Source organism: Rhamphochromis sp. 'chilingali', assembly GCF_963969265.1.
Source record: "Rhamphochromis sp. 'chilingali' genome assembly, chromosome: 4".
Taxonomy (NCBI): Eukaryota; Metazoa; Chordata; class Actinopteri; order Cichliformes; family Cichlidae; genus Rhamphochromis; species Rhamphochromis sp. 'chilingali'.
This window is the reverse complement of record NC_137948.1, coordinates 29,029,295-29,055,499: the sequence shown is the minus strand read 5'-3', so window position 1 is coordinate 29,055,499 and position 26,205 is coordinate 29,029,295. Positions and strand designations below refer to the sequence as shown.

The window sequence follows — 26,205 nt, the reverse complement described above, 5'->3', positions numbered from 1 at the left end:
TGACAGCTTACCACGTAATATTAATTTGTCTACTAAACATTATGCAGATGATATAAATTACTATGAGTAAACAAACAAGTGTATATTCTCCCTCTGAGGAAGTAAAACACTTTCATGGTAAGCATCTTTCTTGTTATGTGGGGAAACTGGGCTGAAGATGGATGTTAGCTGTGTTTACTGGTTCTGTGAAGTGCAACCCTGGCACTCCTCTAATGTAGCAATGACAGTGTCCTGTCACAATCAATTGGGAAGCTTTAATTAACCAATTCATATTTTGTACATTAGTACAAGCCTAAAAAAATAATCTTACTTGTAAGAAAAGTTAGGATGTTATTATTTTTAGTTTGGAATATGGCACATATAATCATTATTATTAGAGTGGTTATAAGTTGGGCTTTCTTGTTTTGAGGCAGGGGTAACATCCTTTTAAGAGTTTAGTACTATTCAGTCCCTTTTATAGAGGGCTACTTGACATAATTTTATAGTCAGTTTTGGAGAAATGACGTTATGACTGAACAGGCTCTCATATACATAGTGGAGTTCATTTAACCCTACAAGCAGGAAAAAAAGCTTTAAGAAATGGCTAACATCAGTTAAGATGACTTCACCCTTTGCCTATGCCTTTGAACTCCTGTCTCATAAGTATCTGCCAGAGGTGTGGACTCGAGTCACATGACTTGGACTCGAGTCAGACTCGAGTCATTAATTTTATGACTTTAGACTTGACTTGAAAAAATGTTCTAAGACTTGTGACTTGACTTGGACTTTTACACCAATGACTTGGGACTTGAATTGGACTTGAACCGGTTTACTTGAAAAGACTTGATATTTCACCCCAAATATAAAATTTAACACGCATATTATATAGAGATTGAAAATGTGACGTCATTCACGGGTAGAACCGCAAAGGATTCTGGGAACTCGTGGCAAGAGGTACTAGCGCACGCAGGCTTTCAATTGAAATCACAGCGATAAAAAGAAACACAAAAATGTCAAGAAGCTGTTGTATTATTAACTGCAATAGCCGGTCACATGACAGCCACGGGAAGCCGACGGGTAAAGAGATCGGTTGTTATCGGATTACGTCGTTGAAGAGAAATTGTTCGAGCCATGTTTCCGAAGTAACAAAGACGCGATGGATGGCCTGGATTGCAGCCATTCAAAGATCAAATATAACGTCCCAGAACCCTCCAGCTCACAGGTTAGTCTGCTCCAAGCATTTACACGAAGGTCAGTGTTTTTTAGTAGTTAATGCGTCATTTTTCTTAACATAATTGGTGATATAGGTTACAAGTAAGTCTGGCGCTGAACAGAAATTGTCGCGCTATGCTCCTTTATTTATTGTGCATAAATAGTGAATTGTCCTGACACAATATTGCGTTTCGCTTCTGTTATTATGGTACATTGACAAAAACATATACTTTTATTCACAGGATAAAACAGGTTTTTTGTATCACTAATTGCCCAGTACGATTACAGCATACAATATTATTGTCACTGCTACATTTCTGTGATGCTACCAGAAATTATTTCCACTACTAATTAATTACCGTTGAGCTCAAAGGTCCTATTAATAAACGGTTAACGAATGTGTATTTATGATGACGATTTGTGAGACTGGTAAACTTATGATACGTACGATGGTCTTTACTTTCTACACGGTGCATTTCAAGGTCCTGCACCCATCCGTCGGTAAACTGTACCTGGGCTTGTTGCAGTGACCTGAAGTTACTAAACTTCATGAGTGTATGCACTCACTCCAAGAAGCGTATGATTATAAATATGCATATAAATATGCTAAGATGAGATAGCTGACTTCATCTAACTAGCAAATGTTGTCCAGGCTACGTTGGTGATACAGTTTTTTTTAATGTGTATGATATTTTTGTCATGCGGTTTTAAAGCCGGTCCTACAACCGCATCCAAGAATAACATGCAGCTTATCTCAGAACTGTCGGTGAAAATTATTCTTGGAGCTAAGTTTAATTGAGCTGCATTTTAAAGAGGTGCAATTTCACAATTTGTGTATATTTTCTAAGTTCACTATTTTGTCATGTGTTGAGAAAAACACAGATTTTAAAATTACATGGTCTAATATTTACATTTAGCATAACTGCAACATTCTTTTTTTCTTTTTTAAAGACTCGAAAGGACTTGAAATTCAAAATTTCAGACTTGTGACTTGACTCGGACTTTTACACCAGTGACTTGAGACTCGACTCTGACTTGCCTGACATTACTTGAGACTTGACTTGAGACTTGAGGATAAAGACTTGAGACTTACTTGAGACTTGCAAAACAATGACTTGGTCCCACCTCTGGTATCTGCAAACATGCCACTTTGTGAAGCAGCGTATACTCCAAAAACTATATAGTGCAACCATAAGAACTGAAAAACATAAGTGTCAGAAGTCTGCACAAAATCTCCTTTGAAAATTCTTACCTATTCACACCCACCCACATACACATGCACACAAGCAATTACAAGGTGCCTTGGATTCCCATTTGCAATTTTCGAGCAGCTTGATCCTGTCAGAAGATTGGATTGATCCCATTTATGTCATTTAGGTCCCTAGAAAGCAAGTATTTAATGAGGAGTTACTGCCACTCATTATGAAATGAGCACACTCATCAGGCTTCAAGGTTATTGGGGTCATGCACAACTTCAGGTAAATCCACATAGTTATTGTTTTAAAGCTTCACAGGGATATAAAAATTCTAAATGAGCTGTAAACAAAATCACAAATACTGAAAAGATTTATAACTGAATAGGTGCACTGCCAAGTGCCATACATAAACCAGGAGTTTTAAACAAAGGGAGTATTTTTCAGTTGTAGTTTATATTTCAAGGAAACAATTAAGGAAACCTAAACTTACATCCAAGGACACACATTTGTATGAACACTGTAAAATTTGGGAAAGCTGCATACAAAGTAGGAAGCATGACCTGCAGTTGCAGTTAATCACTTTATATTTTTTATATTATAATTGTATTAATTCTAACCACTATAATCGTTTTTTCCTGTGTGATTAATAAAGTACAGTACGAGTCTGTGGTGAATATTTATGCCTGGAGATGAAGTTATTTTAGCTCCCTATTAAATGCATTTTACAGTTGTTGTGAAGGCAGTGTCATACATGGTGGAAGTTCAGAGCTTATCATCCTGAACAGCTGATGCTGGGCTGCGTTTGTGTGTGTTTGTCTCCGCGTGTATGTGCTGTTTGCTCCCCTTTCTCACAGCTGCTGCTGCTGAACGATTTCAGGATCTCGTCTCTTGGTAGCCTATTAGAAACCATGAATCTAGTGGGGGTTTTTAAACCATTACTTCAAAGGCTGTTTTCACAACCTTGATGCAACCAAACAGCACTGACGTGTCTGATGACTTTCATGTTCAGCTTCCCTGATCAATATCAGTAAAGCAAGTCATTTGCAGTCGTGAGCGCACAGAAAACGATCACTCGTGTTAAAACTTCAGCTCTTACATTTGGTATTTTGACTGCATGAAAGTGCTCACACTGGCTTGTTTGGTGCTTGTGGGAGTTATAAAAAGATGTTTGTTCAGATGCTCAACAAGCTGTAAATGTCAAGGTCAAACTTCAGATAAGTATACAGCTTACTGTCTTTGAACTGAGGCAGTGATACCCTATTAAAATTAAGGCTTTATGCTTATATAGCAAACATGATGTAGTACATGGCAGTGCACTAATGGCACCAGAGTCCAAACTGAGAAACACTACAAGTCTGCAGTTAGTTTAGCTTCTTAGCTCATTATTTTGGTTTTGTCAGGATGCATTGCTGTTTTATCTGTCCACTTTTCTAGCAGCTCTTTTCAAATCAAATCAAATCAAATCAAATTCAAATTTTATTTGTCACGTACACAGTCATACACAGTACGATATGTAGTGAAATGCTTGGACAACTGCTCGTGACCTAAAGAAAACAAAAAAGGAAAAGGCTATGAATAAGATAGGAAATAAATATGAAAAATTAAAAAGGGTAAATTTAACTAGGAAGGAATAAAATATAAATTAAGATTAAAAATGAAATAACTGTACAACACAAATTAGAATGAAGGGTAAATTTAACTGGGAAGAATAAGATAAAATATATAAATTAAAGTTGAAAATAAAATAACTGTACAACAAAATACACAATATAGAACTATATAAGAATGTATGAAGAAATCTAAATAGAAATAAATATATACACAATAACAGCAGCTGTACAAGTATTAACCGGAAATGAAGAATATAGTGACCAGTGTTGTGCAAAAACAAAGTCCAGAAAGTCCAGTGTGTGTGTAAGAACCATATGTGTGGGTCAGTACTGTGTGGTGGTGTGATTGAGAGACCGTATCGCCTGCGGGAAGAAGCTCTTCCTCAGTCTCTCTGTGTTGGTCTTCAGGGAGCGGAATCGCTTTCCTGACCTCAACAGAGAGAACAGTCTGTTGTTGGGATGGCTGAAGTCCTTCACGATCTTCCTGGCCTTGGTCCAGCACCGCCTGCTGTAGATTGAGTGCAGGTCAGGGAGCTCGGAGCGGATGGTGCGCTCAGCTGATCGCACAACCCTCTGTAGAGCTCGTCTGTCCTGCATGGTGCTGTTCCCGAACCAGGTTAAGATGTTTCCCGCCAGGATGCTCTCTATGGTGCACGAGTAAAAGTTCCTGAGCACCTTGGAGGGCAGTTGGAAGTCTCTCAAGCGTCTGAGGTGGTAGAGACGCTGTCGGGCCTTTTTCACCACGGTGTTGATGTGACAGGACCATGACAGGTCCTGCGTGATGTGAACTCCGAGGTATTTGAAGCTGTCCACTCTCTCCACTGGGCACTCGTTGATGACGGGGGTCTGGTAGTTCCTCTCCTGCTTAGTGCTGAAGTCCACTATCAGCTCCTTTGTCTTACTGACGTTTAGAAGGAGGTTGTTCCTCTGGCACCAGTTCTCCAGATTCCTAATCTCCTTCAGGTAGGCCGTCTCGTTATTATCAGAGATCAGGCCCACCACGACGGTGTCGTCAGCAAACTTGATGATGGTGGTGGAGCTGGTAGTGGCCACACAGTCATATGTGTACAAAGAGTACAGCAGGGGGCTCAGAACACACCCCTGGGGGGCTCCAGTGCTGAGAGTGGTGGAGGCTGAGACATGTCCGCCCATCCTTACTGCCTGTGGTCTGCCAGTTAGGAAGTTGGAGATCCACTGACACATAGATGAGCTGAGTCCCAGATGCTCCAGCTTGGTGGTGAGTGTGGAGGGAATTATGGTGTTAAATGCAGAGCTGTAGTCTATGAAGAGCATTTTAACATAATTCCCCCTTCTAGTGTCCAAGTGAGTGAGTGATGTGTGGAGGAGATGAGAGATGGCATCGTCTGTGGAACGATTTGGACGGTAAGCGAACTGTAGTGGGTCCAGTGTGTCTGGTCAGCAAAAAGCTCTAACAAGTCCTGTTTGCAGCACCAAAAACATAGCATTTGAAGCCTCAGAGATTCAAAGATTACACTGACTGCTTTCTGTTAACCCATTGCTGAAACTAAACGCAGCACTGGATAAAAGGCAAGAAGTTAAAACTGGGAAAAGTGAAAATCCAAAGTATGTTGTCTTATGTTATGCCTCCCATCAGAAAAATATGCAATAAACAAGACTGCATGACAGCTTTAGGTGATGGAATGGTAGCGTAATGAGTTATGTAACTGTCCTACAGCAAAAAAAATCTTTTGTATATTTTGATATATCATGCCTGTTCCCATGGAAAATCGAGGTCAGACCAGAGCTTCAGCATCTGTTGAGCTGTATTATATATGATTAGTTTGTGCAGCAGTTATTTCCATCATTCCATCTGACCCCAATTGACCTGAAACTGCGTAACGTAATCTCCTTATGCCATTCTTCCTGCATTTTATGAACCCCATCTTTTGACCTTGTTTGCAGACTTACATACTACGAAGTTTAAGGCTTTGGAAAGATTAACTAGGTTATTGCTACGGTTAATAACTTTTAATAGCCTTACTAATACTTACTTAATGTAAAAGTTAAGACATATACAGAGCAGTCAAAGGGTCATCTTCTCACTAATCCCAGTATCAAAAGCCACTGTCATTTTTTTTAAGTCATTATTATTTTCCATATTCAAGTGTCCCACAACCTTTTGTCCTGTTCAACCTTTCCCATCATACTTAGCAATGTCTGTGTGTGGGTCTATGTGTGTATACAATCTCAGGAACATATGCACACAGAAACTGTATCTGTGTGTGGAAGGATGCTTTGCGAACCAACAGTAAATACATAAGAAAAATAAGCATTGTGTTTAAACACACAGAGCAGCTGGGAGACAAACATCAATCACTCACCCATGCTTGTCATCTAAACCCTCTCTCATCCAGTCTGTGTGTTTCACACACACACAATTATTCAGCCACAACAAGCTGGTGATAGAAAGAAGAACCAAAACACAATTAGTACCACCAGAACACATCATTCCTTTAAAATATTTGGAAAAATGGCCCTAGTGCTTTTGACTATAAATAAGCAAATAAATAATATAATCTCTCAATAGAAATAATTATTTAGTCTATATGATGAGAGAAAATAGCTTTAAAATGTTATTTGGTTTTTACAGTGTTAACAGCTGCACCATTCACTGTCTTTTCATAGTAACAACTGTTAAGATAATGTGTAATGTAAAAGCATTTGAGTGGAAAGAGAAATCCACAAAGAGTCATCACATGATTCTGCAGTTCCCTTGAGCCTCCTTGTTGTAGCATCATTCAGCTTACAGTTATAGAGAGCTGAAAAAGAGTAAACATCACTCTTACATCAGCTTGAAACACTGTGTATCATCCCTAAGTGGCTAAAATATTTATTTAAAAAATGCATGTATATATATGTATGCAGTACATATATGTGTCACGGTCCTGAGTTTGCCGACTCAGTGTTTTGTGTTTCTTTATGCTTTTGTTTATTCTGATTATGTATTCCGTTATGATTTGCCATTTGTTAGGTTTCGGTTCTGTGCCTGCCCTGGTCCCACTTCCGTGTTCCCTCTGTCTGTCTATGGCGTCACACTGTCTGCTTGTGAATCTGTCTGTTTAGTTCAGTGTCTTGTCTGGTTCTCTGTGTCTGAGTTTCCTGTTTTATTCTGAAGGTCCCCGTCTCATGTGAGTGTGTTCAGGTTACGTTTCCCCCGTCCCATCAGCTCTGACTTCTCCCAGGTGTGTTGCCCTTCTGTCTCTCATCCCCTGATTACTGCTGTGTGTATTTAAGCCCTGTGTGTTCTCCTGCCTGTTGCTGGTTTGTCTGTGTCTCTCTGCCTCTCTCCCCGGTTCGTATGGTCTCAGGTTTGTTATTTCGTTTTTCCAGTTTAGGTTTCTTTAATTCCCTGTCATCCCTCACTGCCTGCTTGCCACTACACCACCCTGTAAATAAACATCACTCGAATCATCAGTCATCGCCTGCATTTTGGGTCCTCCTTTCCTCCAACACCACACGGCTCACCTCGGCAGCCTGGACAATATGTGTGTTGACTACACAACATTTCAGCCCCTCAATAATGAACACATGCAGATCAGACCTCAGCAAGTGAGAAATCTATGCATAGACACAGATGTTTAATTCCTAATGTTCACCTCAACTTTCATGACTACGGTTTGAACCACATCAGCAAACGTATACGTGGAATTAATCAACAAAGATAATAAATGAATGATCAGTTACTCATTTAGGGTCGACACTAAGCACAGGATAACTGACTCCTGCACGTGAAAGCTGATAAGAAAAGATGAGGATAACTGAGTCTCATATTCTGCTTTTACAACAATTTGATGGACAACTCTCTACATATTTTTTTCACCCTCAGCAGAAAAGCAGCTCATCATCTCTGGCAACATTATCACCCTCCCTTTACGGATGTTTACCAACTACACATCTCAAGTTTGTGTAACTTTCCCATCAGAGACGAAAAGTATGTGCCAAAATCTACATGGCAAAAATCTCTTTTCCATCAAATGTAGTCCAGGTTTTTTTTTTTAAACATTTCCTAAATGACCCTAAAATCAGGAATAATTTCATGGTCTATTGTTAAGTCGTCCACATGCACTTAGTTCGACACGAGAGAGCTGAGCTGAGACAAAACTCTAATTAAATTGGATGTTTTATATCGTATATATAAAACATATAAAACAAAAAGAATCATTACTTATTTTTATGTTCCACAGTTCAAATAATGAATCTGTTAGTAAGACAAGAATCTACCTCTGCTTCCCTTCTGTGTGGTATCACTGTATGAATTATTTTTCGGTCTCCAGTAACTGGAACAAAGTGATGACTCATATTGTGATTTGCTGCCATATAAAGACAGCAAAACAAAGTTGCTTAACAAATACAAAGGATTGCAAATTTTGTTGTTTACTATAAGTTTGTGAACTCTTAATTTCAGCTCAGTGTGAGAGTATCTCTTCCTCTGCTCTCTGTCTCAGTGCTGAATAGTTAATGAAAATACTGCAAAGTACACGTGTGGTGCATAAGACTAATCTACAATCAATTAAAAAGAATGAATCTGTTATGCCAGCTACAGTGATACATGACTATAGTTCCACAGTGTTTCTTTAGTCCAGTCTCAAGAGATGGCTGCCACTCCCTGAGCCTGGAGCTTTCTTAAAAGAGAGTTTTTCCTTCCCACTGTCAACAAGTGATTGCTCATAGGGCGTCGTCTTAATTGTTAGGGTTTTCTCTGTCTTACAAGCTCTCTACCTTCCAATATATACCTTATATTTCTCACAATAATCAAGAGACAAACTACTCCTGAGTAATGTGAAAAAAAGATGTTAGTTCTTGCAAGTCCACTATGACTTAACAGAGTCATAGTCAGATAAATAGTAAGATAAATTTTATCATCTTTGGTTTTTGGGTCTGGTCTGTTGCTAGGCTGCCTTCCAGTGACACATGGCAAAAAAACAAACAAACAAAAACTCAAATCAACTGGCTGCTGTATAAAGCAGCGGTACTCAACCGGTTTAAATCAGGCAATACTTTCACGGACCGGCCTTTAAGGTGTCGCGGATAAATACAACAAAATAAAATGATACGACAGAGACAAACATCCTCCTGTCTGCCACTTAATGCTCTCTGGTCACTATGGTTATGCGTAAATACTTATTTAAAAAAACACAAATACATCACAGGAAAAGACAAAGTTAACGAATAAAAACCCTGAAAACCATAAATTTCACACCTGAGCCTCAACTCTCACGGCCGGGTTCCAAACGACTCATGGACCGGTCCGTGGCCTGGGGGTTGGGGACCGCTGGTATAAAGTCAAGAAACTAACAACCTAACAGACAAGTGATCTTTGAATCTCAATTCACTGGGTGTCCGGAAATAGGATTTTGGATTGGATATTGCTTTTTGCCTGCTGCATGCTTAAGTGAGACATTGTTTTCCAACACACTTATCTTTGGGACCGTGTTTATGCTTCTCCTGTTTTGAAGTCTCCCCCACAAGTGAACCAAAATCCCTCATTTCGCACAGGCCTTGACAGAGGAGCTGATAACACTCAATGCTAAACGATTCTCATGAACAAGGCAACTTGGCACTAGCTCTAAATGGAACCAAATTCTCAAATCACAACCTTACTGACCTCATCATTAACATGCTCTCGCTGTGCACAGCTATAGTAGCTGCAAAAACACCATCCCCTCATTAGCACTTAGTCCAGATAAACAGGGTGATCCTGGCTGCACAGGATAATGGGAGGACCACAGGTTAATCTCTATAACTGTCCGAATGTCATTCGTTATTAACACCTACACACAAACAGAGAAAATCAAATCTGTAATACACTTCCTACGTGCCATTTTTGCGTCTCCGTTCTACCTTCCCCATCTCATTCAGCCATAATTGGTGAACAGCTTCCACAGCAAAAGTAAACTTTCTAATCTGGCACTGAATTGCTTCTACATGAAATTACAACTCATAAGATATTATGTTGACTGCAAAGCCAGCAAATGCTCCCTTAATAAACATAACCCGCTATTATATCGCACACATCTATTTGCATTCTCAATTTCATTGCTGCACAACGTTTTTCCATAAAATGTATTAGATCATTTCTTCATACCTCAACAGGCCATATGAGTTCATTCTCATATTCCCAGAGAAAGTGAGGCTTAGATTGGGTCAGCGTGCACTAGCAGTGTGAACATCCAACTTCCTACTGCGTAATTCCCTATTGCTTTTGGACAACGCCCAAAGTACGCTGGAATGAACCCAAGCAATGTGTGAACGTGTGACAAAATACACTAATTTAGATAATAATCACAGAGAGCATGTTTATGGGTCATTAAAGGAAAGCATACTGTGACCAAGAAATCTCACACACTAAGCTCCTGCTCATTAGAGGGAAGCGGACGACTCAACTAATTACTCTGTGAACGTGACGGGCCACAAAGAATGTGTCATAATCTGTCTCTTGAGAATTAGCGTCCACCTCTGCACTGCTATAATTATGGGAACAGGGCCATTCCAAAATCACTCGTAATTCTGTAGGCAAAACAAGGTATAGGTGTCACTGAGATGGATTCAAGTCCTCGTGTCAGTTATATAAAGAGAAAAGAGAAACTAAGTTCAACTCTGGTTTCATTACAAAGATCCATTATAGTGCTAGAGATCTAAAAACAGTAATATTCATTGGTGAATATAATTAATTAAATCCCTTGAGTGGGTGCTTACTCAGACAATGACAGCAGTGGTATTTGGATAGCAAAATATGATTACGCAACCTCAAGTATTAAATAAGTGGATCATTGAGCTAACAGAGCATGTGTTTCTGGTAACCTTAATGGATATATGAACAGACAGTCTTAGCTTATGCTCATATATAGTTAGGTCCATAAGACTTTGGAAGAGGACATATATTTAACTACCAAATATTGTTTCCTGCCTTGAGATATTTTTGCAAGGCCGTTACTTGCAGCCAATTTCCTGCTTGTTTTTGAGTCTTTCTGCCTTCAGTTTATTGTTCAGAAACTGAAAAGCATGATCTGTTGAGTTGAAATCAGGTGACTGACTTCCTCATTGCAGAATATCTCTTTTCTTTGCCTTAAAAAACTCATGGGTTGCTTTTGCAGTTTGCTTTGGGTCATTATCCTTTTGCACTGTCTGATCGGTTTTGCAGCATTTGGCTGAATCTGAGCAGAGACCACTTCTATGGTCTTTCATGCGTTTTGGTGTTGCTGACCTGGTCAGTGTATTTATTTTTTAAAGACTGGACCAGATTGTTGTTTGGCCATTCCTAATTATTTTTGCTGTGTCTCTGGTAGGTTAATGTTGGTTTTTCAGCCAAATGATGGCCTCCTTCAATTTTTCCTTCCTTCGTGTTTTCCGGACCTTATATTGAGAGTTCCGGTGACAAGCTTCAACACTCAGAATCAACTCCCAGCCTTTTATAAGCTTCATTTGTCATGAAATAACAAGGTAACAGGACTCACTCTGCAATTAAACGGCTTGTCATTCAGTTGCCTAATTCCTCCTGAGCCTCTGAAAATGGGCAACGATGTATAAAATGGCTGTAATTGCTGAAGAGTTGATGCACAACTTTTGTTAAACCACTTCATTTAAAACTGAAAGTCAGAAACCCAATCACATCTTGACTGTTTGATTTCAAATCCACTGTGGTGGTGTACAGAAGCAAAAGTACAAAGATTATGTCACTGTGCAAAAACCTATGGAGCTGTTTGACCATGCGCTACATGATGGCTGACAGGTCATGACAAACTGCAGCAAAGAAATCCAAATGTGAAAGAACTTGGCATTTTCAAAGTCTTCTAGCTCTATGTATGTTAATGTGTAAAAAAACCAAAAAAACAAGAGTGAACTAAACCAAACAAACTGGTTTAAAACAGAACAAAGTGGTTTCAGCTGCTCAGTACAGCTGGGGTGATCTGCTGATTTGGGTTATGAATCTCTGTGGCTAGTTTTTCACTTTTTACACACAGTCATTTGACCCATTATTAAGATAATGATCAGCAGGTAGTCAAAAATTATGGTTTCTCAGTCTAAATACCAATACTCATGTTGAAAAGCGCAGTGATTACAATCATTAAGCTCTTTATGCCGGTATCTCTAAATATTTATGTTGTCAAAAACTAATATGACACATGAGCAGGGCCATCGATACACTGGTGCATTGCTACAGCTTTAATAACTTCATTTATGAGATTCCTGTAAGTTCATAGCATCCAGTATCTGATGGGCTGTGAGCTTCAAGGGACTTTACAGTGACCTACATCTATATCAGTCACATCTCATTCTTTGTTTTGTTTTTTTAGGATTGCGAAAGAGTCCCTTTCTTGGAAACATTAATACTTCCACTATGTTTGTGTCTGTCAGGCAAAAGCAAATGTTCTCAGAGTGCTTGTGAGAACAGTCAGGATGAATCTCCACTGCTTCAGAATAAAAAGGAACAAACGGCCGTCTTCATGAATGTCTTAGAAAACACAGATTCCAGTGGTCATAAAAGCGACTCTGTTTCTGTGTGGCTTACAAGAAAATCTTCTTGAACTGTCTTCCAAGTAGCACACACTTTCCGCCAGTTTCTACGTGCTCTGTAAATGGTGGCACTTCTACTTTAAAATTAAGTGAAAATATCAAACCTGTTTTTTGGGGTTTTTTTCTATTTTAGACGAGGCTTTGTTTGAACGGTGTTACTAATTTAATCTGACAGCATCTACCCGCTAACCTCAGGATTATTTTTAGAATTAACTCTGTCACTTCTTTGTTTTGATGTTACTAAAATTATATGTGTAGGTGTGTGTGTGTGTGTGTGTGTGTGTGTGTGTGTGTGTGTGTGTGTGTGTGTGTAGGTGTGTAGGTGTGTGTGTGTGTGTGTGTAGGTGTGTGTGCACTGTTGAACTCTTTATCTGCAGTGTGCATGCAAGAAGATGCTATCATCTGAGTGATAAACCAGGCTGCTGAACCGAGACACTGTTCTGCTACATCTGAATGGGACAGTGTTCACAGGGCTGCATCAAATGGCATTCATGTGTCTGCCATAATAATCATCATAACATGTCATTCAAGTGAATCACTCTGTTGGCTCACAGAGACTGATGAGGCGTTTTGATTGAGCTGTTTTGCTCGTTACTCCAGTGGGTAAACTGCGCCCTTAATGATAAAAGGGAGCAAGACGAGAGCGTGGCGTTGATAATGGGGTCAGTTTCTGCATTTGTCCTTTTTTTAAAAAACATTTTATGCGAGAAAAGCTGAGCTTGCAGATTTCCTTTTTTTTCTATTTTAATGGTCATACAGTCTGACGCATTCACAGCTGGAAGCTGCTGAGTTCAACCACAGTCCTCCACTGTTGTCCACTGACTAGTAACGTTCGACCAAGTGCTTCATTCAAGGGCACCTTGAGCACAGATAAGAGTGCCTCTCGTTTCCCTGTTCCGCCTCTGCTGATTCTCTCAGCTGGGATTCAAACTGGCACCCTTCCTGATACCAGCTTGCATTTCTAACCTGCTGGACCTCAAATGTGTGTGTGTAATCAAACAGTTAAGGCTCTACTGTAGGCACTCTACAGTATGGCATGTGTTATGCAGAGTTCCCGTTGGATGAGCATTAGATTTTACTTCTTTCTCACTGCCCCGAGCTTCCCATGTGTGTCATGCTGGGCTTCTATCAAGCAGAGAGACGTTTTTCACTGTATAATATTGTAAATGATTAAAAATAGCACAGGGAAGCATGGAAAGAGGGAGAGAGGGAGAGCTGGAACAGTGAATGGTGGGTGGAGTGGATGACTGAGAATAAGCTCTCTTCTATATGTATTTATAGACTCATTATTTGTTGCTTTTGAAGCTAAAATGTGCTTTCCCCTGTGAGTATATGCGTACAGAGTGCGACAGAGGAGATCACACACCGGACGCCCATTTTTTGTTAAATTCGACCGCGTCAATAACAACATTGGCCATTACATAATCTGGTATCTGCAGGGTTTGTGTGATAACCGTCTTGTTGCCTGACTGGCTTGATGCAAAGTGCTATTGGCAGAATTCCTCTACAGGTACGGGGTCTGACAACATAGCGTCCTTAGAGAACGGTGGGGGTGTTGGATCAAAGTGATGCAAACAGACAGGGTGTCATGGAATATGAAGCCTGGAAGGTGAAATTTAAGTGAAAAGAAAAAAAATGAGTGTACTGTGCGTGTTTGAGGGTGAGTACGCATGGGAGGAGGAGGAGGAGGCGGTGGAGTACAAAGACAGTGATGGGAGACTCAGATGAGACTCAGGCACAAAAACCTGGTGAGGAGAATGTGAAATGCTGTGCAGAATGTAAACCAGTAAAGAGAGAAAAAAACCCCCCACAGCTTTCTTAAAGAAAAATAAGGGGGCGGGGGGACAAAAGCTGATGTCCTGATCACGCAGCAAATGCATTTCTTGTATGTTCCGAATGGATTTCTCCTGGCAGGGCTTGTGCAGTCAGGCAATCCAGGACATATTAGAAAATGATTAAATCATGCAGATGCTGGCCCCCGTAAAAAGCAGACTAAGTCATATGAGTTCTTGCTGGGTCAAGTTTTCTTTCTCAGAGCCTGGAAGGAGGCTTAAGCCCAGCAGGACAATGTGGCACCTACTAAGACTGAAATAATCCAGTCACACTGAAACAGAAAAAAAGGAGTCACAGAGCAATTTTCCCATGATTGTTGCTAATAATGTTACGAGAGCATTAACCAACCCACACCAGCAGCAAACTAACATCTACCTCCTTCTCTTTCACCGCACGTCCAGTTTGCGCAAAAGCCTCGCACCAGCCCTTACTCCTCATCATTAACTCTACCATCATGCACTGTTGAACTCCTCTCTCACTCACTAACAACAAAAAGCTGCAGCAAACAAGCCAGACAAGGTTGGCAACACAAACAATGATAGCATCATCCCCACAATCCCAGCACTGGAACCAGAGCCCATGCACATATCTGCTGCCTAATTAGATCTGCGCGTGATCTAATGTTTGAGTTTAAATCCTTATGAGAGGCGCAAAAGCTCTCTGGTGTGAAATCTGTACGAAGTAGATCTGCTTAATTAGTAAAAAACATATAAAGTATTTTACATGTTTCAGGACACGCGGGAGGATTAAAAGGAGCAGTCAGTTCTGAAGTCATCAAGTGTAAAGCAGCCCCAGGGCGCGCTGGCAGGCGCTCCTTTATTTCCGTGTCTTGGCCGACAGGAGGGACATTAACTAATCTATACCTGCAAGTTAAGTGCCTGGTGAGTAAAAGGAGCAGATCTTTATCCTCTCCCACTCAATGTTCACTTATTCAGCTTGGGAAAACTATAAATTAACTGCAAAGTCGCAGCCTGCCCTCTGTTACGTGTCTCTGGTTTATCTGCGTTTTTTACCTGCTGAAACTTTCCGCCGTAGCGTGCCGTGCCGATGCTTATCACAGCCATCACCACAGAAACTAACAAACCCAGCAAGCAGCTCTGGCTTCTACACCATCAGCCGATTATCAGCCAAATATGGGCCTTAACTAAACAGGCAGTATTTGCATTAGTTCATGGTTTTCTTCAAATGATAACGATCTGTGAAATGAACATGCGAGAAGGTATTAAATTCACGACAAATATTTAATTTAATATGAGCAGCATGGAGGATGTGAATGACTAACATGTTTATTTTCATAAGATAATCTGATTACATCTTGGCAAAAGATATAAAATACCTCTTATGTCAAGGACTTGGGAGCACACGTAGTCTCTGATCTTTCAAGTTATTATGGCTCTTTTAATAACTAAAACTAAGAAGCCCACTTGACATCTGCTTTGCTCTTCAAAGACCATGAAATCTCTGACAGATAAAAGTGAAACTTCAGAGATTCCCTCCATACATGTTTGGGATTTAAAGTACATTTTCACAAAAATCAGACACTTTTAATGGTAAGCATACTGAATGTTCAATAATTGTGTTTACCTTACTGTTCAGGTAAGTAATCACTACCCTGTAGGTAAGTAGTCACTAAACAAGAAGCGATGTGGTGGTTTACTGCTTGTGTGGTTTAGTTTGTTTTTCCATCTATCCAGCAGCAATGCTTTTTAATTTTATCTTGATGATCAGCCACCCTGTTTAGTGTTCTTACAGAGCAGTAATACGTTACACTAATGCTATTACAAGCACAATATCCTAAGGCAACTACTTCACATTAAAAGCTTTCATAAACCAACTTTCTGGTGAGATAATCTTTAGTCTTTTAGTAATGTGAACTAAAAACTTTTATTACTGAAACAAGGAGTTCACAGTACTTTGCTTGAAAATGTTTCCTATTTGAACATACAGTTTCTATGATAAAACATTAGATGATGAGTTAGTAGGGAGCAAAACAATGTGTGGACCCAGCAGCATATGAACGGCTTAACTTCCTAGCCACAGTTGAACGTTTTCCTAGATTCTGTCCCTCAGTGACTGTGGGTGAAACTGAAACTGTGTAAGCCAAAAGGGGCTGATCAGGGTTTGCAAAGAGGCAGCCTTGTCATCAGAGGTGGGAACACATGATACAAGCAACCGATATCGATAGTCTACTGCTGCTGGGAGTGGATGCATTATGCAGTGTGGCTGTACAATGCCTGGACTCTTTGCAGGCACATCTTTTCAGTTTTTTGAACTCAACATCTAGATTTTTACACATCAAGGTTTTTTTTAGCCTGGCTGTGTTTGGTCATGCAGAGAATGTGTAGCTAGCTACTAGGGGTGGGGGAAAAAATCGATACTGTGTAGTATCGTGATATTTTGTTTGCTAATAATGTATCGATACAGGGACAGCAGAAATCGATATTTTGTTACAAAAAAGGTTTTTGTGCTCTGACTTCAGAGCATGCTGATCCTTTTTCTGAGCAAGAATCCTGACATTCCTTCACTGTCCAAATGTGTTTAACTTTTTTTTGGCAGCAATAAACATGAGTTTACTTATTTTAATTTAAGACATGTTTTATTTTAATTAAGTTTAAAACTTTTTTATTTAATGTAAAATTATATTTTGTTTTAATTTACTTTCAAATTCTTCAGTTGCTGAAGGGGCTGCATAGTTTTCATAAATTGCATAGTTCAGAATAGCTATAATTGTACCAGATGGTTGAATTCAGTTAAGTTGGACTAGACTGTAATACAAACCGTTCAAGTTTGTCAACAATAAAACTGACTGAAATGAGAGAAAGACTGAGTGTGAGACTTTGATATTAGATAAAATGAATATTGATAAAGTTTACCTTTATGTACAGAATCTGAATATCGCAAAATATTTTTAAAAAATTGCAATAATATCGTATCGTGCGTTAAGTATTGTGATAATATCGTATCATGGCATGTTTGGTGATTCCCACCTCTAGTAGCTACAGAATGTACAGTAAATAATAACCACAGCTATTCAAGCAGGAGGTGGTGCAGATGGTTCCAAAGCACAGCATGAAATGAGAAGATGAGTCATGCTGAGGATGTCTGAACTTTATGGAAAGAAAATCTTAAGATAGGAAATTAAAACTTTACAAAGAATTAAAATATAAGTTAACACACACACACATACATAATCAGCTGTTGAGTGTACACCTGTGTGAACAGAAACCTTTTGAGCCTGTTTATAAATGTATGCACGGATGTAACTAACCTTAAGTCAGCAGGCAGTTTGTTCCAAGGAACAGGACCATAGTGAGTGAAAGCCCCCTCAGCACACTTAGATTTAATTCTGAGAACTGTTAAAAGAGCTGCACCTGATGACCTGAGAAGTCTAGTTGGATTATAGACACAGAGCAAGTCAGAGATGTGTTGGGGGGGGGGGGAGAGCCAGTGTGAGCCAAACTGACTTCAGTACTAAGAAAGTATGTTCAAGTGGAATATCTTCAAAGCCGAAGTTGTCCCACTGATGAGGTGGACAATCCAACAAATAGAGTGTTGCAGTAGTCTAATCACCCTTGAAGGCATAGACCAATTTTTCAGTTTGAGATAAGAATTTTCAAACTTTTTATAGATTGTTTACGTGGTTTTTACGAGAGATACTGTCGAAAATGATGCCAGGTTATCTGACATCCTTACTGTGTATCAGAAAAAGAGATATTAAATATGAAACAACTTTTTGGACTTTTCGGACCAACAATATACAAAAGGAATGTGCAAATGATTTCATTAACTTTCTTCTTAAATATCAAGTTAAACAGAAGACAGTTGTTATTCCTCAGTGTAATCGTACAGAGATTTGTGCAGCCCCAGTAAAGCTAGGCATAAAAGACTTCAGCTTCTCATAAAACAAGTGTTTCAAATGGCTTTAGCTCTGATGAAAGCAAAACAGGAAGCTGCGAAATCAACATCTACTGTATACCATCTACAGAAGGGGATGATCTCTTTATTAAGCTCCACAGTGATGAGCCAATTTAGAATCTCCCGACAAAGCCCACGGATATTTAGAAACCTAAAACATTCATTTTCATTTGAGGAAATTGCAAATACCCCTAATTCTGCATAATTCCTGGAAATATTCATTACACTGAGACCAATAACACTGTAACAGATACTCAAGGGGTAATAAACGATCAGAAATAACATTCTGCGGGCACGCGGCCAAGTCACGCAACGCTGAAAAAGGATAAACACTACGTCACACTCCAACACAGACAGCCCTGCTCCAATGTGGAGCTCTTTGGTTTATTATGCAGCAGCACATCCCAGCACACCAAGATATCTGTACACTTCTCACTTCAGACTGTGAACGGTACAGTAGTAAATCACCGTCTTAACTTGCCTGTTTTGCTGAGCTTGTTGTTGTCTTGAGATCAGTATGAAAACACTGGGACATAAATGACACCTTTGAGAACTAACCCTACACTTATCTTTTATTTCCATTCACAAACTCAAGAAGCTGCTTACTAAAAACACATGATGCCGCTCTGAGGCAACGAGGTCTGCTCTATTTCCACTGTTCCATTATGCTTAAAACTTTGGGTATGAACCCATTTTCACAGAATGCCAAACCAGCTCATTGTCTTTTGTAAAAATAAAAAAATGTACATGGCTCGTCTTCAAAAACTGAGGAGAAGCCCTGAGTCTTGTGCCACATTATTTAGGAAGGAAAGGAACTGCATGGCACAGCGTCAAGTTTTTGTTTTTGTTCTTATAAAGAAAAAGCAACATAAAAACCATCACAGATTATATTCCATGAGCTAATGTTCCACTTTTGTGAGAATCTGCCAAAAATGTCATTTGAGACCCTTCCTTGTTGCCATTATTTATTTTCCTGTTCAGAATTTCCTTCATCTACTGGAAAACAGGTACAGTTAAGATGATTTATTGGCATTGAGTAGAGCTCACAGCATTGATTCTGCATCCAGCCACGCAGCTCAAAGCGCTCACCATGTGTTGCTGGCTTCACGTTCTCTCACGCTCTGGCCATTTCATGCGCTGACGGAGGGTTTGGCCATGCAGAGGCAGCAGTCCTGCTGCTGCCTGCAATATGTGACAGCATTGCCTGCCAGGTTCTCCACTGAGTATATTTCATTACTTGTTATTTAATTTATCGCCCTGATGCGCAGTTTCTAACAACATTTAGTTTGTGCCATAGAAAAAATAATTCCCACTTATCTATCTATCTATCTATCTATCTATATATATACATATACATATACATATATATATATATATATATATATATATATATATATATATATATATATATATATGTATACATATATACATATACATATATATATATGTATATGTGTATATATATATATATATATATATATATATGTATATATATATATGTATATATGTATATATATATATGTATATATGTATATATATATAAAGAGAGAGAGAGAGAGAGAGAGAGAGAGAGAGAGAGAGAGATATTAAAGCACTTTCCTAAGAGGGGATGGTCAGTAGAATATGTGGTCATACAATCATTTCTGATTCAAATTCCCACAGATAAGGTCCGATAACAAAAATGCTGATTAAAGTATGACTGCAAAAGCTTTTGTCTGAATCAATATGTCTGCCAATTTGCACACAATTTGCCAATGGGCTTTGAACATAAAATTGAAAGCAGCTTAAGTTAGTCATGCACGTCTTTGAAAGTTGAATGGAAAAGTAGCAAAGGGGCTTCGGAGGCATGAACTTTGGGGAACCACGTCACTAGCTTCCAGAGGCCTTGTTTGCATTCATGGGAAGGATTTGCGAAGCGCAATTAAGCTGATGATCCTTCCTCTAACTTCCTCTGGAGATTCACGTGTCAGACTTTTCTTAGAGGACAGACGACGGATGGAAAACGGAAAACATAGCTGAAACATATGGATCATTCAAGCTGGTGTGCAACATTAAAGCTTTGAAGCGACATAAATCAGCCGCATGCTTGGTCGAATTCCTGCAAGTTCATTATGACCTCCTTACATGCAATTAGCTGTAATTAATGGAGCAACTTCAAAAGATGCTGTTTCCTAAATTTATCTCCTCTCTTGTCTCGCACTTTGTCCCACATATCATGCAGCAGAGAGGCTTACAAAATCGCACAGATGTATTTTCAGCCTGAGAGACTAAATCCACCTCAGAACGACTGTGTTGTGAGCAGCTCTAATCCAGCTGTAGCAGAGGGTTCTGCGCGCTTTCTCAAAGTAAGGAGAGCCTGTATATCCTTGTACATCCCATAGGGTCTTCCCGGCGGTCTCGATCCACATGATGGAAATCTATTCTGACCCTAACATTTCTGCAGTACGCGGAATTGTAATGTCAGGGGTGTGTTTAGCAAATCACCCAACTACAGCCTCCAAATGATGACAACCTTGGTACGCGTAGCTGCCAGCTAATGCGCGCAGACCTGAGCATGACAGGAGCCTCTTGGGTTTTCTCAGCAGCGCTCTGTCCTCCGACTATTAAATTATGAGCGTTTTACCACCTCCGCTGAGCAAGGCAAACACCGCTGTGTCAATCTCCTTCAAACTCGGGGGCGCACAATTTAATCCTCAGCCGAAATCATAATTGTATTACTGGTCGATCGTGTATATAAAAAGCCCACGCATATATGACAAAAGTTCCATCATCGGACTGGTAATATCATAACATTTTGCCTGATAGTATCGTTTATTAAACTGAGTTAAATATGGCTGGAATAACGGCGATAAAGGAGAAGCCTGGGAAGCATTAGTGCGAGCAGTTCTGGGTGATGGGCATTCCCCGTCGCTTCACACTGTCAATAATCGCTATAATGTTTCTCTCCGCTTCGCTCTCCTCAGAGGCTGCTTAGCTGACGCGTACTTGACAGTAAATCATAAATCATATCAGCTCCAAAAGTAGGCTATGGCGAGTTGATGTGTGTGACTATTTGGTACAACTGGCCTCTGTAATGAATAAATATCAAAGCAAAAATACTGATGTCAGTAATACAAGTGGGGGTAAAGAAGAAAAACATGGATTGTGTCTTTAGCCTACTGTGCGACAAGCTTGTCGCGAGCGGAAGCATCTTTACGCTTGCTCGGATTTCTAATTATCAGCTCGCTGGTAAAACAAACAAAACCAAAAAAAGAAAATGACAACCGTTAAAATCGCAAAACAAAACGACACGTTTCTGTCACTTAAAATAATTTAGTGGCTATAAACAAAACAATAACACACTTGGAAACGAGCTGTAATTAATAAGCACGTATTTTCAGCTAAAACTGTTATCGTTGTCACTTTGCAAATTAGAGTCAACCAGAGTTTTTGTTTCGCTTTATTTTATTTTCTCCCCAAACCTAGCTGAGTAATCAGGCGCGCGCCGCTCTGGCGCCTCGCGCGCATACTTTCCCCGGGCTCACCTGCGTTCCTGAGCTTTTTGTTCCGATAAACGGAGAAGATGACCAGGAGGTTGCCCAGGATGTCAACGACCGTAGTGAAGATGAGGAAACACCCCAAAGTTGTGGCAACCCACGGCGGGCGGTTCAGGACGGTGTCAGCGGGGTCTGGTAAGGAGCTGTTCAGGTGAGACCCATTCATAACCATTGTACAGCTACAGTCGCCGAACTTTCTCAACTGAGCCAAATTCACCCTGCACTCCTAGAGCCCGGGTCTCGGAGTCGTTGCTGCTGCTGGTGGGATCCTATAACCTCCCGCGGGGTTCATCTTCATCCCCTCCACGCGCCGCTGTTACTCCTTCTTCTTGCTCTTCTTCTTTCTCCTCTCCGCCAAAGTGAGCTCCGCCCAGCTCTGGCAGCCTCCCCCTCTCTTTGGTCGCCTCGGTGTCACTTCTGCGCCCGTGTGCCATTCACTTTGTCGGTACGCATGTGTGACATGAAGCCGCCACTTCAAACCATCGCAGCATGTGACCAAACAGTTCGCAGAGGGCGCTTTTATTTCGAGGGAGAAATGCTGTCGCTCCGTGGTCGAGCAGTGAAAGAGCAACTCCACGGCTAAGGAAGCGTCCTAGTTATCGAGCGAGTTCCTTCATGCCTTTGCGGTCGCTCGCTGGTTTTTATCTCGTGAAGCCATTCATGATTATTTTTGAAGAATCATTCATATTACCAGGATCTCTTTCAGAAAAATCACTACTTTTTCCGTGAATGCTCAAGTGCACTGGATTTAAAGTGTTTAATGTATCCAAAATGTAGATTTCCCATAATGCTTCTTATTTTTGTAAAATCTGTAAATACTTACACACGATTGTAATTCAGTGAATTAATATAAAATAGTATAACACAGACACTGCAGGCAGTAATCCCTCTCTCTGTTTGTATTATGTTAGATCATACATACTGATTGCCCCTGGCGTCCACGCTCATCTATAGTTTGAGAGAGTGCCGGCTTTCTATACAAAGAGTAGCAATTATGCTATTGTTTGTTAATGATGTTGAAAATAAGTGGGTCAACCCCGTTCCAAACACACAAGCACGCCCTAGTACCTTTTCATGAGCCATCTCATTAAAAAAGGGTTGTCAGAGTAGTAATAATAATAGTAAACATAAATAAAAATATTTGTTTTTGATTTTGAGGATATTTAAGGGATGTGTTAAAAAAACACGCACATTCATAGTCTTGTTGCTCACTGATGATTTTTCAGTATGATGTACAGCAGAGAGAAAGGGTTCATCAGGAGCCACAGAACAAATCTGCAACTTTTTGGATAATCTATTAATGTTTTGGGGGACATTTCAAGTAGAAAGACACAGCTTTATAAAACGTATTAAAATATAAAATTGTAATTTAAGTTGAATATATCAGGTTTTAGAGCAGGGGTGGGCAACTCCGGGCCTCGGGGGCCGGTGTCCCTGCAGGTTTTAGATGTGTCCTTGAACCAACACAGCTGATTTAAATGGCTAAATTAGCTCCTCAACATGTCCTGAAGTTCTCTAATCATGTGATTCAGGTGTGTTGACCCAAGGTGAGATCTAAAACCTGCAGGACACCGGCCCTCGGGGCCTGGAGTTGCCCACCCCTGTTTTAGAGTCAAAGTCAAGCAAAGTAAGACATCTGAGATTTTGTTTCTGACGTTTTCTCTATTGATTTGACTGCCTAATTAAGAAAATAAAAGCAGATTATCGATAGCACCACAAGACCCCCCTGTTAAATTTTACTCTTCATACTCTTCATCCTCACAGTTTTTTTTTCTCCTGCTCTCATATTTCGCCTGGACACTTTAAATGCAGGCTGCCGTGTGTCTTTCAAAGGCCTGATTAATGGAACTCTGCCGAGATGGTCGCCTGGTTTAACCAGATGGCCAACTCTATAAAGAGTCCTGGGCCGTGTTCCAGAAAGAAAGTCAAGCAAACTCAGAGTTTAATACTAAACTCTGAGTTGGAGTTAAATCTGGGGTGGAAAACATTAAGTTTTTAGTCCCAGAAAATCTGATCACAGTAGGTTCAGTCAACTCTGAGTATGATCATCCTGAGTTAAGTGCATGAGTAGAGAAACAAACTCGTGATGCCATTCCCTGATTCACTGTGGCAGCTGATAAATGAATAGCACAGCCTCCATTTTAATCCAAGGGGACCGATTAATATAAAAGCATGTCAGTTTGGACGAGTCAGTCATCATTTACCCACCCTGAAGTTTCTTTAACAGATGCTGGAATCCTTCCAGATTTTGCCTTTGAATATTAACTGTAATTAACACGGGAACATATTTTAGCACAAAAATGCGGTCCAGATGCATCCGTGACATCTGCAGCCTGGATTCCAAACTTTACATCAAACTGCATTTAATATGGCTTTACCAACCGTGACTGACTACAGCATGGAGAGTACAGTAGTTCAGTAATGCATAATGAATGTTTGAGTGGAGAGGAACTGTCTGACAACCTGACAGCTACCCTAATGCCCACAGAGTCACAGATTTAGAACAATGTAGCATTTAGGTTTTTATCTAAACTGATAAAAAGCCCATAATGCACACTTCTCACTGTCTCCGTCCTTATATTGGCAACTGAGAACATGCTAATAACCAGGATTTCCTGTTTTTTAAAGACCTATTTGTGCGAATTAGTGGTCCTGCTTGTGCTTTGATATCAACTGTGAATGAGCAGCTGACTGATGGAATCAGAGGGAAACTCAGGGTTTGGTGAAGAAAACCTGACAATGAAATAGGTTAGGTTACCTGGGTAACTGTCTCAGACTTTAAGTTAACTCTCTTTCTGAGTTCCCTCTCTTGTCAGAGTTAACAAAATAAAAGTTTTCACTTTCTGGAATGGGCCTTCCATTTCACAATAAATTGATTCACTGTGCTGCTGAACAACTTTTTTCCCTACTTTTGTCTAGACTGTATCTCTCTCCCTTGAGTTTGTCACGGGTAGATTTCAATCAGTTTTAGACGTCTGCAGGATAAATGAAGCAAACAACCTGAACTTGTACTCAATCCGGACTACCACAGCAAAGTGTCTGAATTCATCTGTCGTCTGGTACAGTCATAGTGATCAACAAAAGGTAACTTTATTAACAAAAACAATATTTTTTTTAAAAACAGGAATCCCACCAAAGCAATAATAAAGACACACAGCAGCTGTGTGCTCCCACCACAGTGATGTTGAGGGACAGGCTGACCAACATGATGGGAAAAGGGAGGACTGGAAATACACAGAAAAGTAACTGAAAACAAGGTGGGGCAGTTGATCATGGAGGTAAAAGGACACAAAGCAAAAAGAGAAGCATAGATGACGTTATTACCAAAATAAAACCGGAAGCTACCATAGAGAAGCTCACACACGGGCAAACAGGGTGACAGGAGACACAAAGAAAACTTGACCATAGCTTTTATAGTTGAGGGATTATAGTTTTTGGATTTTCAAAAGGAAAAAAAATCCCACTGTAAAGTATTTGCAAAGTGGACCTGTTGAGATTCTACAAAGCTCTGACCTATTTGGCTTTACAAAACCATGTGTGCATCCTGCTGTCATCACGAAACAGTCAGCTCAATGCATTTTTTTTTTAATCCCCATCTTTGCATCATTTTAAATCAGTCGGTTCATTGTGGCCTCAGGTTTGCTTTTATGTTGACAAGGCCAAAGTTATTCTTCACTATCCACCCATCATAAATATACCACGACTCGACAAGATTATGCCCCATCATAATACTGCACTGGCTTTTGCACTCTTCCTTTATCCTCCATCCTCATTTATCATTCTAAAATACAAACAACTCATTATTATCAATTATTTGTGATTGGTGTTCATTCAGAACCCATTCATTATCTCTCCCCATTTGTCTCAATATTACATTTTAGGTCAGCTTATTCTTCATGCCGAGCAACATTACAGAAATCCCTGTTGTACATCAGAACAGAGCGAAGGGAGGAAGAAAAGAAGCGGCAAAGAGTGATTTTGAATAATTAGAGCAGTTAGTGAGATAAAGAAGCATACAGTAAGAAACAGTAAAGGGGAACGGGGAGGTGGGGGGAGATGAAGGACTGGCTCTTTGTGTGTCACTTTGCTGATGATAAAAGAAGCTTCAAATGCATTAGTAGAACAAGTGAAAACAGCATGAAAGCTCTTACTTTGAACTGACTGCTTCATAGCTGGAGAAAGTATTGCTCTGTTTTGTTGAAAGTTACCAAAGTTTTTTTTTTTGATTTGCTCTATCCTGGCCATTTGTGGCCACTTCACTTTTCTTTTTTCAACCATTTTCGTTCTGTTAATGCAAGTGGAATGAAACTTCCCTAAGGTGTGTATTTTTTTCAGATTTTTTAATTTTCAACATCAGCTCCTTAATAATATCAATAATATTCACTATAC

At 39.9% G+C, this 26,205-nt stretch overlaps 1 protein-coding gene across 2 annotated transcripts in view; it reads right to left on the bottom strand.

The window, feature by feature from the left end:
• mtnr1aa (melatonin receptor 1A a) overlaps positions 1-22,149 on the bottom strand; it is a 44,332-nt gene extending 22,183 nt beyond the window's left edge. The window contains exons 1-2 of one of the 2 annotated variants that reach the window (XM_080880975.1): positions 10,104-10,126; positions 6,340-6,414 (exon numbers count right to left, since the gene is read on the bottom strand). In XM_080880975.1, the coding sequence (XP_080737101.1) occupies positions 6,340-6,352 (13 nt within the window). In that variant the 5' untranslated portion in view covers positions 6,353-6,414; positions 10,104-10,126. Of the gene's footprint in view, positions 1-6,339; positions 6,415-10,103; positions 10,127-21,804 lie in introns of those variants that run through there. The other variant, XM_080880974.1, reaches the window with a different exon arrangement.
• Between the last annotated feature and the right edge of the window lie 4,056 nt (positions 22,150-26,205).